This window comes from Raphanus sativus, chromosome 6 (genome assembly GCF_000801105.2).
Source record: "Raphanus sativus cultivar WK10039 chromosome 6, ASM80110v3, whole genome shotgun sequence".
Classification (NCBI taxonomy): domain Eukaryota; kingdom Viridiplantae; phylum Streptophyta; class Magnoliopsida; order Brassicales; family Brassicaceae; genus Raphanus; species Raphanus sativus.
Window position 1 is genome coordinate 15,900,039 of NC_079516.1, and position 12,436 is coordinate 15,912,474.

The window sequence follows — 12,436 nt, forward strand, 5'->3', positions numbered from 1 at the left end:
ACAATACGTTACGATTATTCTTAAACCTGCTAGTACACTAACATGTATTTATTAACTGCTAATTAGTGGAAATTAATTATAAAATTAATAGCGTTAATTAAAAATTACTCAATTTCTAATTTTTATTATTATTTTATCCCAAATAATGTATATTCGCATAAAATAGGCTGTCATTCCGGCGTTAAATATTTTCCTACCTTACTTGCTTATTTATTCTTTGTACAAAATTATTTTATTCTATAAAAGTAATAATAGCTCGTCTTTGTCCACTATCATTTATGCTCTTCTTTTCAATCAAAACAAAAAGAAAAAACTTCTCCTTCTCTGTGGTCAATAACTCTTCTCCTCCTCCTCTCTTCTCCTTCTTTCTTCACTATCGGGTTGCATTTGGCGCGAAAAGTTCTTCTCTTTTCGGACAGCTTTCTCTCAGTTTCGTTTTCAGACAGCTTTCTGTTTCGTTACAAATAAAAGATGCCAGTAAGTACGTGTTCTTATTACTATGTTTTTAGTTTGTTAAGTCTCTTTGTACTTCCTCCCCTGTCTTGTCCGAGATTAGTTGGTTTCGTAAAGATTGGAACTTTTTTAGTTGGAACTTAATTATAATTCGAACCCATCAATCGTTTTGCTTTCTCGGTTTCTGGGTCTCCGTCATTTCGCTGGATCCGTTGGAAAAATCATTACTTTCTTGGATCTGATATTATCTCCTTTTGTATGTTTTTTTGGTAGGTGGCATTAGTTTTGCTGCTGGCATTGAGCTGTCTGGTTAAGAGTCACGGCGCCGGAAACGTATGCGATCTCGGTCGGAGACCCAGCACGAGACCGCACAGTGTCTCGATTCTGGAGTTCGGTGCTGTAGGAGATGGGAAGACGTTGAACACGATCGCGTTTCAGAACGCTGTCTTCTATCTCAAGTCTTTCGCCGATAAAGGCGGCGCTCAGCTCTATGTTCCTCCCGGACGGTGGCTCACCGGAAGTTTCAATCTCACCAGTCACCTCACTCTCTTCTTCGAGAAAGACGCCGTCATACTCGCCTCCCAGGTTTGTATGTGTGTGTGTGTGTGTGATGGTTTGAATTAGAGTCTGTTGCTTTAACCTCAAACAAAAACTGTGTGTAGGATCCATCGCATTGGCAAGTCGTGGATCCGTTACCATCATATGGACGAGGCATTGATCTACCAGGGAAGAGATACATGAGTTTGATAAACGGCTATGAGCTACATGATGTAGTAGTGACAGGTTCAAACATGATTTTGATCCTTTCATTTCGTTTTTGTTTTGTTAACCGCTAGATAATAACTGAACCGGTATGTGTTCTATATGTTCAATAGGTGATAACGGTACTATAGATGGACAAGGCCTACTTTGGTGGGATCGGTTTAACTCTCGTTCTCTGAAGTACAGTAGACCGCATCTCGTCGAGTTCGTCTCTTCTGAGAATGTCATTGTCTCAAACCTTACCTTCTTGAATGCTCCTGCTTATACTATCCACTCGGTTTATTGTAGGTAAAGATAGTGTCTGAAAACTCCTTTTCTTATCATTGTAGCTCCTTTTGGTTTAGTAGAATCTTGACTCTGGTCACTAACATTGTGCAGCCGTGTGTACATTCATAAAGTAACAGCTAATACTTCTCCGGAATCTCCTTATACCGTCGGCATTGTCCCTGGTTAGTGCTTATGTTATCTCCCTAATGTAAATGTTATGGCTTCACTTGTTTGTTTGCTTTTGTACCTTATACTATAATGCAGTGTTCTAAATATCGGTTTAGGCGGCGCCTAATCGGTAAATCGTACCTAGAAAAACAATTTTTAAAAATCGGTATAGGCATTCAATAATCCCCTATAAAGCGTCTAATTGCCGCCTAACGATTTCTTGAACATTGCTATAACGTATGCAGAAGCTGGAACATGAAACAATATGATGAAAGAATTAGAACCTTAAATCTGGTTTTATGTTTTTGTTTTTTTCTTCTTTCAGACTCTTCTGATAATGTTTGCATTCAAGAATCTAGCATCAGCATGGGTTATGATGCCATTTCTTTAAAAAGTGGTTGGGACGAATACGGTATATCGTATGCAAGACCTACTGCAAATGTCCAGATACAAAACGTTTACCTCAAGGCAGCTTCTGGTGCCTCCATTTCCTTTGGCAGTGAAATGTCTGGTGGCATATCTGATGTCGTGGTCCGCGATGCTCACATACACAACTCGTTATCCGGAGTTGCCTTTAGAACAACAAAAGGAAGAGGGGGTTACATGAAAGAGATTGATGTTTCAAACATCAACATGGTCAATGTTGGTACTGCGCTTCTAGCAAATGGTAGCTTTGGAACTCACCCGGATTCGGGTTTCGATGCGAATGCTTACCCGCTGGTGAGTCACATCAGGTTACATGACATTGTTGGAGAGAACATAAGCGTTGCAGGAGAGTTCTTTGGAACTAAAGAGTCTCCTTTCACTTCGGTTTTGCTATCGAATATCTCTCTGTCGATGAGCTCGGATTCTCCTGATGATGATGATGATTCTTGGCAATGCTTGTATGTGGAGGGTTCTTCAGAATCAGTGGTTCCTGAACCGTGCTTTGAGCTGAAGAGTTTGGAGAGTTCATACGGCAGAGCTGTGGCCTTGTGAGAATCAGAACTCATGTCTCCATGATTCATATTTGTTTTGTTTAAGTTAGCAAAAAGGTCAGATTCTTTTTCTTTATCCTAAAAATAAACCCCATTGTTGATGTTATTTGCAGCTTGTGAGATTTATATATCTTGTACAGGTTCATTTGTTCATTCATGTGTAACCGAAAAAAGTTTTGTTCAGTGGATATTCTTCATATGGCTTAAGAAAATATCTTTCAGTCATCTGTTTCTTTTTCTTTGTTCTTTCAGATTTCTGCTTTGGGATGTATATATTTAGAATTTAGAAAATTTTGGTTTTTTGACCAAAAAAATAGAAAAAAATGGTTTTAAATGAGTTCTTAAACCATTTTGGATGAACAACAAAATTAAAATCTATTATATAGAATAGTTTATAATTTCATTTAAAATCATGTAACTCAAATTTTTATATTTTAGTTTATAAGTATTAATCACTCAACCTATTTAAAGTAACAACAAAATGAGATACATTCTAAAATAATTAATTTTATAATACTGTATTTATTTATTTTTAAATCAAAATTCATTTTAAATAACAACGAATTTATCATATTTATGACATATCACTCCAAGATTGAATATATTATGAACTCCTTACAATTAGCAAGCAAACAAACAAACAAACAAACAATGCTTTGTACATTGTTAAGGAAGCTCAGCCCAATATTGAAAAGTAGCTTATTAGCCCAATAAATATGTCAGCCTGTTAATATAAAGCTCGACCAAATAACGAAGAGCTGCTTGGAGGCCCAATAGTGAAGGAGCGGCTTCGTCAATAGACACAACCCTTCACTTCCCCCACCCACCAGTCACCACCATCTTCCTCTTTTCTTCACATCTGTAATATTTATTTTTAATCTACTGTCTCACCTAAATTTTTTCTTTTTATTAAACAAAAATAATATTACTAATTGAGTGTATGCCACTAGAAATTGAAATTAAATCCCCCCCCATCTTCTCTATTTTCTTTTCGTACATGATAAAATAAATCCTAAAATAAAATATAAATCGAAATTCCCCAATCCTTCAATCTTCCTCCCAATCTCTCTAAAACCCTAGACTTTGAACTCAAGCAGACAAGACACAACCCCCCCCTAAGAACCATATCTACTATCCTCTTCTTGTATTTTTATTACCGGAGAAAGAATTAATTTTTACTCGATTTTTGCTTCTTCTTCTTTTTTTTTGTGTTTTCTTTTGGGAGCGAATCGATTTTTGAAACCAGCACAAATGTCGAGTTCCGGAGGAGTATCAATCGCGCGAACAGCGATCCGCGGAGAGAACCGGTTTTACAACCCGCCGGCGATGCGGAGGATGCAGCAAGAGGCGCAATTGCAGCAGCAGTTGAGGGAGAAGCAGCAACGAGATGGACAAGAAGGAGGAGAAGGAGAAGTGGATAAGGAGCCTAAGGCCTCGTTGCCGCCGCCGCCGACGACGACTCGGACCAGGAAAAGTCAGGGGAAGAACAGGAATCGGGTCGTTTCGGGCGGCGGGTCTGAAGTATCCGTCGGCTCGTCTGGATCATCCGGGTCGGGTCGGGTTCAGGTTCGGAGAGAAGGGTCGAACTTGGATCGGTTCTTGGAGCACACCACTCCCGTCGTCCCTGCTCGGTGTCTTCCCACGGTAAGAAGATGATTTTTTTCAGAATTAATCTGGTAGACTATGTTAGAAATGTCATTTGTTACGTACCGGACCAGAGAGAGATTGTGTGTTTTGTCTTATCGAAGGTCGTAAGTGATTTGAGTTCTGGTGGTAAAAAAGTTAGAAATGTCATTTGTTACTTATCGGACCAGAGAGAGATTGTGTGTTTTGTCTTAACGAAGGTAGTAAGTGATTTGAGTTCTGGTAGTAAAAAAGTTAGAAATGTCATTTGTTACTTATCGGACCAGAGAGAGATTGTGTTTTGTCTTAACGGATGTCATAAGTGATTTGAGTTCTGGTAGTAAAAGTTATTTAGAAATGTAGTTTTTCTGCTGCTTTTAAACATATAGATCATAGTGTTTTGTCTTAATATCAGTGGAAACGCTTCCCTGAATAGCTACTTCATTTGCTTTTAAAACCTTTTTTTTTATATATTGTTGATCTAACGAAGTTCATAAGAGATTTGAACTTGAGCATTGCTAATTGCTGCCACTTGTGTTTTAGCAGAGGAGCAAGAGGGAACTTAAAACTGGTGAATCGCCGGAGAGCCATACATATTTTGTCCTTGAGGATCTGTGGGAGTCGTTTGCGGAGTGGAGTGCGTACGGTGCTGGTGTTCCTCTCCATATGGATGGAAGCGACTCCACTATACAGTATTATGTGCCTTACTTATCTGGCATTCAGTTGTATGTAGTAGACCCGTCAAAGAAAGCCAGGTTAGTTAGTGTTTCATTGTACCGATGATGTTGTTTACTTGTAACACAGTTCTGATTATTTGTCTTTTGTAACAGAAATACAGCTGAAGATAGTGAAGGAAGCAGCAGTAGGCTTGATAAGTTGCCTAATAATGGTAAGACTCTGGAGAGTGGTGAGTTGGTGGACTTGAGTGTCAGCGAACTGAATAGAGTTAGTCTGGGAGATCAATCTGGAGAGACTGAGACCAGCAATCCTCAAGGACGGTTACTTTTTGAGTACTTGGAGTATGAACCTCCCTTTGGCCGTGAACCTCTCGCTAACAAAGTAACAAGACAACTACTTCCTTTTTTTTTTTTTTTTGAATTTTTTCACATTTTAACAAAGTTTATCATACAACAGGTATTGGATCTGGCTTCAAGGTTTCCTGAGCTAATGACATACCGGAGCTGCGACCTTTCTCCATCGAGTTGGGTCTCTGTGTCATGGTATGTTTCCTGTGAACCCTCTCTTTGAGATCGTTAGGTTTGGAATGTATGTGTATGGACCTGAAATGGTGATGTGTAGGTATCCAATATACAGAATACCGGTTGGTGCAACGCTACAAAACCTTGATGCCTGCTTTCTAACTTTCCACTCTCTCTCAACACCACCTCCTCCTCTAAGTAAGTAACCCTACTTGTCTTGATTGTTACAACCTAGTTAGATTTCTTACACTGTCTTCTTGCCAATGTTTTAGAAGCAGGTGCCTTGGAGCCATCCGTTAAGCTGCCGTTGCCTACTTTTGGACTCGCATCTTATAAGCTTAAACTATCTGTGTGGAACCAAAGCAGAGCTCAAGAGTGCCAAAAGATATCTTCTTTGCAACAAGCGGCAGACAAATGGCTTAAGCGTCTGCAAGTCAATCATCCAGACTACAAATTCTTCACCTCTAACATCCCACCACCACAAACGAGGTGAAAGTGAAACGATGCTTTGGCTCTGGTCTGATTCAGAGACCCCTTTATCTGCTACTCTACTTCGCATTATAAACTCTCTGCTTACACCAAAAAAGTATAATCAAGTACTGGGTAAAAGACTCTTTGCGTGTTTTTCAGGCGATTTAAGAGTCTTGCTTGTTTCATTACCAGAAGATGCTTTGTGAATTGTAGCCTAAGCTTTCCCCTTTTCTTCTGCTTTTTTCCACATTTAGTGATGAAATTTGCTAGGAGTGAGATATTTGTAATGTTGAGATGCAAAACTTTTTGTGATACAATTTGATTGCTGAACTGAAACACAGCTTGGCTTATATATCAATTTGTAAAAGGTTTTTGGCTTTGACCAATCCGATATAGTAAAAAAAGTACTTTGATATCCTGAGTCATTTTAAATCTTCTCTACTAAAAGAGAAGTACAATTTTTATCTATCTTAGGTCCATTTCATTATTACATAATAATCAATAATAATAAAAATATTAATAATAATCAATTTAGTTTGTAAATTTGAATTTATTTTTATTTATAACAAAATCTATTGAGAAAATATCTAACAAAATCCTACTAACCCTTCTAAATATTTTTATTAAATAATACAATAACTAATTTCGTAATTAAATAATATAATATTATTATAAATTTATATTAATTAAATTTTACTATAAACAAAAAAAGTAAAAGATTTCTATTTTTATAAATTCTTCTCTATTAAACAGAAGTATTATATAAATTAAATATGAAAATTATATTAAATTGGTAAATTAACCTATTTATTTCAAAAAATACTTTCATTTAAATAAATTATTATCTATCATTAAAACGGGTTCAAATTTGTCAACCATGTCATAATTTTATACAAATAAAGTTATTAACATATGTTAACATTTTATTTCTACAGCTATATATTTTCAAAAATCATATATTGAATAATGTTTTTATTCGATTGATTCAAACTATGAAAATTTGAAATGTAATAACAATTAATAAAAAATATAATATATATATATATATCTAGATTAATAATGTAACAAGAAACCTAAACAATAAGAATTAAAAGTTGTATAATACTCCTGTTCCAAAATAGTTGAAGTTTTAGGTTATGCACAATTATTAAAAAAAATGTTTTTTATTTTTAAAGGTAAGATTAAAATATAATTTAAAACAATTTAACCAATTACAAAATATACTATATAATATCATTGGTTACATATTTTTTATAAAGTAAAAAATCACATTAAAAGATGAAAACATCATCTATTTTGAAATATCAAAACTTCTTAAAACTTCATTAAAAAGGAGGGAGTACATAACACTAAGATATAAATAATATATTTAAATTGTTATGATAATATCAAAATTAAAAATTTATAAAATAAAAAATATATCCGCACATTCGCAGAGTTTAGTATCTATTATAGAAAAGTCATAGCTAGACCATAGACCATCTAATTAGGACCTAGCAAACTAAACTAATATTAACATCTTTCTCATTAACAAGTGACTTTTGCATTTAAAAATCGTACATAGATGATCTAAATCAATTATATTATAGCCATCAAACCATCTGCTCTATTAAAATACAGTCATTCTAAATAGGGAAAATCGCATAAAAAACCCTCAAAGTGTCACTTACTAACACTTTAAACCTTGAAGTTTTTTCACTAACACTTTTAACCTTCAAAGTGACATTTGTATCATAAAAAACTTTCAAATCAAAAAAATTGACCGGTTCAGCAGGTAATTTTTTAAAAATAATTATTTAATTAATAAAATAAACAAAATAAATAAATAAAAATCCAAAAAATAAATAAAAATCGAAAAATTCTAATAAAATTTACAAAAATGAAAAAAAAATCAAAACAATAAATTAAAATTTTAGAAAATTAAATAAATATATTAAAAATTAAATTATTTTCTAAAAATATTAATAAAAATAACTAAAAAGTTAATAATAAATAAGATTAAATTTAAATAGAGAAGAACTAAATAAAAAGTTCACAATTTTTTTTAAAAAAATGGAAAATATAAAATTCAAAATCACTAGTGACGATGATGGTTTCTCACATAACCATTAACAATGACGATAATTGCCATATCTCCAACGATAGTTTCCAACATCATCTTGAAAATGACAAAACAAAATCTTTTTCAAACTTTTGAATTTTCATTTTTTTTTGAAATATATGAATTTTTATTTTTCTGTTTTTTTTAATTTGATCTCATTTAGTTTTGAATTTTAATTTTCTAAATTTTAATTAATTTTCTGATTTTTTCTAATTTTCTGATTTTTATTAATTAATATATAATTACATAAGAATCAAAAAGTTAGAAAAAAATCCGAAATTAATTATTATTTAGAAAATTAAAATTCAAAAATAAATGAGATCAAACTAAAAACATAAAATAAAAAATTCATATATTTCAAAAAATGAAAATTCAAAAGTTTGAAAATATTTTTTTTGTCATTTTTAAGATGATGTTGGAAACTATCATTGGAGATATGACAATTATCGTCATTGTTAATGGTTATGTGAGAAACCATCATCGTCACTTGTGAATTTTGAATTTGAGTTTTATATTTTCCATTTTTTTAAAAAAAACTGTGAACTTTTTATTTAGTTCTTCTCTATTTAAATTTAATCTTATTTATTATTAATTTTTTAGTTATTTTTATTAATATTTTAGAAAATAATTTAATTTTTAATATATTTATTTAATTTTTTAAAATTTTAATTTTTTTTTTTTGACTTTTGTAAATTTTATTAAAATTTTCGATTTTTATTTATTTTTGGATTTTTTATTTGTTTATTTTGTTTATTTTATTAATTAAATAATTATTTTTGAAAAATTACCTGCTGAACCGGTCAATTTTTTGATTTGGAGGTTTTTTATGATACAAATGTCACTTTGAAGGTTAAAAGTGTTAGTGAAAAAACTTCAAGGTTTAAAGTGTTAGTAAGTGACACTTTGAGGGTTTTTTATGCGATTTTCCCATTCTAAATATCTACTGAACTAATATTAACATCCTACTTATTAACAAGTGACTGGGATGGAAGCTGAACTACAGACACTTTGGTGGGCAATGGAAGCGCTCGACATTCATGCTAAGAGAGTAATTTTTGAGGTATCCTCTTATGAGTAAAGTATCTCATTTCTCATTAATTAATCAAAATGTACAAAATGAAGTTTATATACAAGACTCGACTTACTAAACCGACTACTATAAATCAATCTATATCCGGTTTAAGTGTACCGATATACAAACCAACTATATGTACTATAACAGTCCCCCTCAAGATGGGACGAAGATATTACGAAGACCCATCTTGCCAATAAGTCGTTGAAACTGTGCCGGATAGAGGGGCTTAGTAAATGGATCAGCGAGCTGTAGATCAGTACGCACATGTAAGAGCTTGTATAGTCCAGCAATAAGTCGTTCACGAACACTATAACAATCCATCTCAACGTTCTTCGTTTGCTCGTGAAAAACAGAGTTGTGAGCTATGTGAATAGCAGCCATGTTGTCACAGAACAGCAAGGTAGACTTAACCAGAGGTAGACGAAGCTCAGTAAAGAAGTTAGTAAGCCATAACAGATCATCTGAAATAAGAGAGAGGCTTCTGTACTCAGCTTCAGCAGAACTCTTAGAGACAACTTGTTGTTTCTTCGATCTCCAAGCAATGAGTGATGTACCCAAGAAGATACAAAACCCAGACGTGGATCTTCGTGTGTCTTGACAAGATCCCCAGTCAGCGTCAGCAAAAGCCTGTAACTGCATCTCAGCTTTCGAAGAATAGAACAGACCCTGACCAACGGTACCTTTGATGTAATGTAAGACTTTGAGAAGAGCTTTGAGATGACTCTCGCGAGGAGCAGAGGAGAACTGGCTTAGCTTGTTAACGGCAAACGTGATATCAGGTCGTGTAATCTGTAGATACATAAGACGCCCAATAAGTCTGCGATACGCTTCAGCATCCACGAAGTCTCCACCAGTTTCACTAGACAGTTTCAGAGAAGGATCCATAGGAATGCTTGATGGCTTACAACCCAATAGACCTGTTTCATCAAGAAGATCAAGAGCATATTTTCTCTGACAAACATGAATGCCTTCAGTGGAACGTGCAATCTCCAGTCCTAAGAAGTATTTCATAGGACCAAGATCACGAAGCTTGAAAAATGATTTCAACTGAGTTTTGAGAAGTTCCACCTCGGCATCATTGTTACTTGATATAATAATGTCATCGACATAAACAATGACGCAGAGAAAAAGATCACCCGTAGACTTGAGAAAACAGGTATGATCAGAATAGGTCTGAGTGAAACCCAAGGAAGTTAAGGTCGTGGAGAACTTGAGGAACCATTGGCGAGAGGCTTGCTTAAGGCCATAGAGAGATTTTTGGAGTTTACAAACTGCATTCTCAGGCAGTTTGTCCCCCTTGGAGATACATATCCTGGAAGTAACTTCATGTAAATCTCCTCTTGGAGATCACCATTAAGGAATGCATTTGATATGTCAAGCTGATGAAGAGTGAAGTTAAATATTGCTGAGAGGGCAAGAATGAGCTTGACTGTAGTGAGCTTTACAACCGGAGAGAAAGTCTCAAGATAATCGATTCCCTCCTGTTGTGTGTACCCCTTAGCAACCAAACGAGCTTTGTAACGTTCAATAGTCCCATCAGCATTGAATTTGACTTTGAAAACCCACTTACAACCGATAGGAGTCTTATCAGGAGGCAATGTGCAGATAGTCCAAGTTCCAGTATCCTCCAGAGCAGTAATTTCATCGTCCATCGGTTCATCCCAAACAAGAAGTCGCTTTGCCTCAGCATAGGTTTGGGGTTCTTTAACTTTGTCAATGGCAACTAAAAAAGCGAGATAAGGAGAAGAAAGATGGCCATATGACAAAAAGGAAGATATTTCATGAATAGTTGAAGACCATATTGCATTGCAATAGTAGTCTTTGAGATAAGCAGGCTGTTTAGCTCTCCTGTGTGATGTTTGAACAGAAGGTTCAGATACATCTTTAGGAAGATTTGCAGTGGGCAAAGGTTCCTGAGTTGAAGAATGAGAAGAAGTCTCATTCTCAGGAGCAATATTTGGCACAGGAGAACGAGGAACATGATCTGGAAAGAAAGATGAAGCTTCAAGAGACAGATCAGTTCCAACTAAAGGAAAGAGCTCTTCGTGAAAAACGACATGTCTTGAGACGTGAATAGTGTTAGTCTTAAGATCTAAGAGTTTGTATCCTTTGACACCAGAAGGATAGCCTAAAAGAATACAAGCACGAGCTCTAGGATCAAACTTATGTCTGCTTTTGGGTGATGTAGAGGAATAACAAAGACATCCAAAAACTTTTAGTTGAGAATAATCAGAGATTTTCTTTGTTAAAACCTCAAAAGGACATTTATTATTTAGAATGTGAGCAGGAAGGCGATTAATGAGGTGAACTGCTGTAAGGATATAGTCACCCCAGTAAGAAAGAGAAACATGGGATTGAAATAAGAGGGATCGAGCAACGTTTAGAATGTGTTGATGCTTGCGCTCAACAACAGAATTTTGTTGAGGAGTTTCAGGGCAAGAATGATAAGAAATGATTCCTTTAGATTGATAGAAAGAAGAGAATCTGAGTTCTGGTGCATTGTCGGATCTAACCCCTTTAACCTTCCTATCAAATTGATTCTCTCCCATTGTGATAAAATCAGGAAACACTTTCAAGACATCTGACTTAGCCCGAAGTAAATACACCCAGGTAGCCCTAGAACAATCGTCCACTATGGTAAGGAAGTACCTATATCCATCATGAGTTGGAACAGAAAAGGGACCCAAGTATCTATATGAAGTAACTCAAAAGGTGATGAACTGAGATTGTTATGAGAAACAAAGGGTAAGTGATAGATGACAAACTTTGCAATGAGAATCAATTTTTATTTGATTTTTGGGAATATCAAGCACATTGTGCATACATTGAAGTTTTGAAACAGATGGGTGTCTTAATCTCTTATGCCAAATATCAGGGTGTGATACAGAGGCTACAATGGGAGAAGACAGAGTACCTTTTATTGATAAAGACTCGACATCCAAGAAATAAAGTTGGCCACTTCTCTACCCATTCCAATCATTAATCCCTGAGTAGGCTCCTGAATACCACAAGAAACATCATCAAACCATACCCTACAACGAAGACGTTTGGTAAGGCAACTAACACTTAGGAGGTTGAACTTAAACTGAGGTATGTATAAGACATCTGAAAGGATGAGGTTACTACCCAGTTCAATGATTCCTATTCCGACAATGCTTACCATAACACCAGTGGGTAAAGTGACAGTGGTATTAGGAAGAGATTTGAAAGAAAGAAAAGAAGATTTCTGATGACATATATGATTAGTGGCACCAGAATCAATCACCCAAGCATTTAGAGGAGTAATAGAAGGATTACTAGAGCAGACATAGGGCTTATCAATTCCGGTAAAAGAACAAAG

At 34.9% G+C, this 12,436-nt stretch overlaps 2 protein-coding genes across 4 annotated transcripts; both read left to right on the plus strand.

The window, feature by feature from the left end:
* Positions 1–262: 262 nt before the first annotated feature.
* On the plus strand, positions 263–2,852 carry LOC108812543 (probable polygalacturonase). The gene is made up of 6 exons (XM_018584829.2): positions 263–477; positions 727–1,038; positions 1,116–1,236; positions 1,329–1,503; positions 1,594–1,664; positions 1,976–2,852. Exons 1-6 carry the CDS (start codon positions 472–474, stop codon positions 2,626–2,628), a joined length of 1,338 nt encoding a protein of 445 aa, XP_018440331.2. The 5' UTR covers positions 263–471; the 3' UTR covers positions 2,629–2,852.
* A 648-nt stretch (positions 2,853–3,500) lies between these two features.
* LOC108837178 (uncharacterized) lies at positions 3,501–6,337 on the plus strand. Of its 3 annotated transcripts, none has more exons than XM_056987812.1 (6): positions 3,501–4,271; positions 4,794–5,005; positions 5,081–5,309; positions 5,385–5,470; positions 5,550–5,647; positions 5,728–6,337. In XM_056987812.1, exons 1-6 carry the CDS (start codon positions 3,879–3,881, stop codon positions 5,940–5,942), a joined length of 1,233 nt encoding a protein of 410 aa, XP_056843792.1. In that variant the 5' UTR covers positions 3,501–3,878; the 3' UTR covers positions 5,943–6,337. The 3 variants fall into 3 exon arrangements, with proteins under 3 accessions (XP_056843792.1, XP_056843790.1, XP_056843791.1); XM_056987810.1 differs by having other exon boundaries at positions 3,508–4,271; positions 5,722–6,337; XM_056987811.1 differs by having other exon boundaries at positions 3,509–4,271; positions 4,797–5,005; positions 5,722–6,337.
* The last annotated feature ends 6,099 nt before the right edge of the window (positions 6,338–12,436 follow it).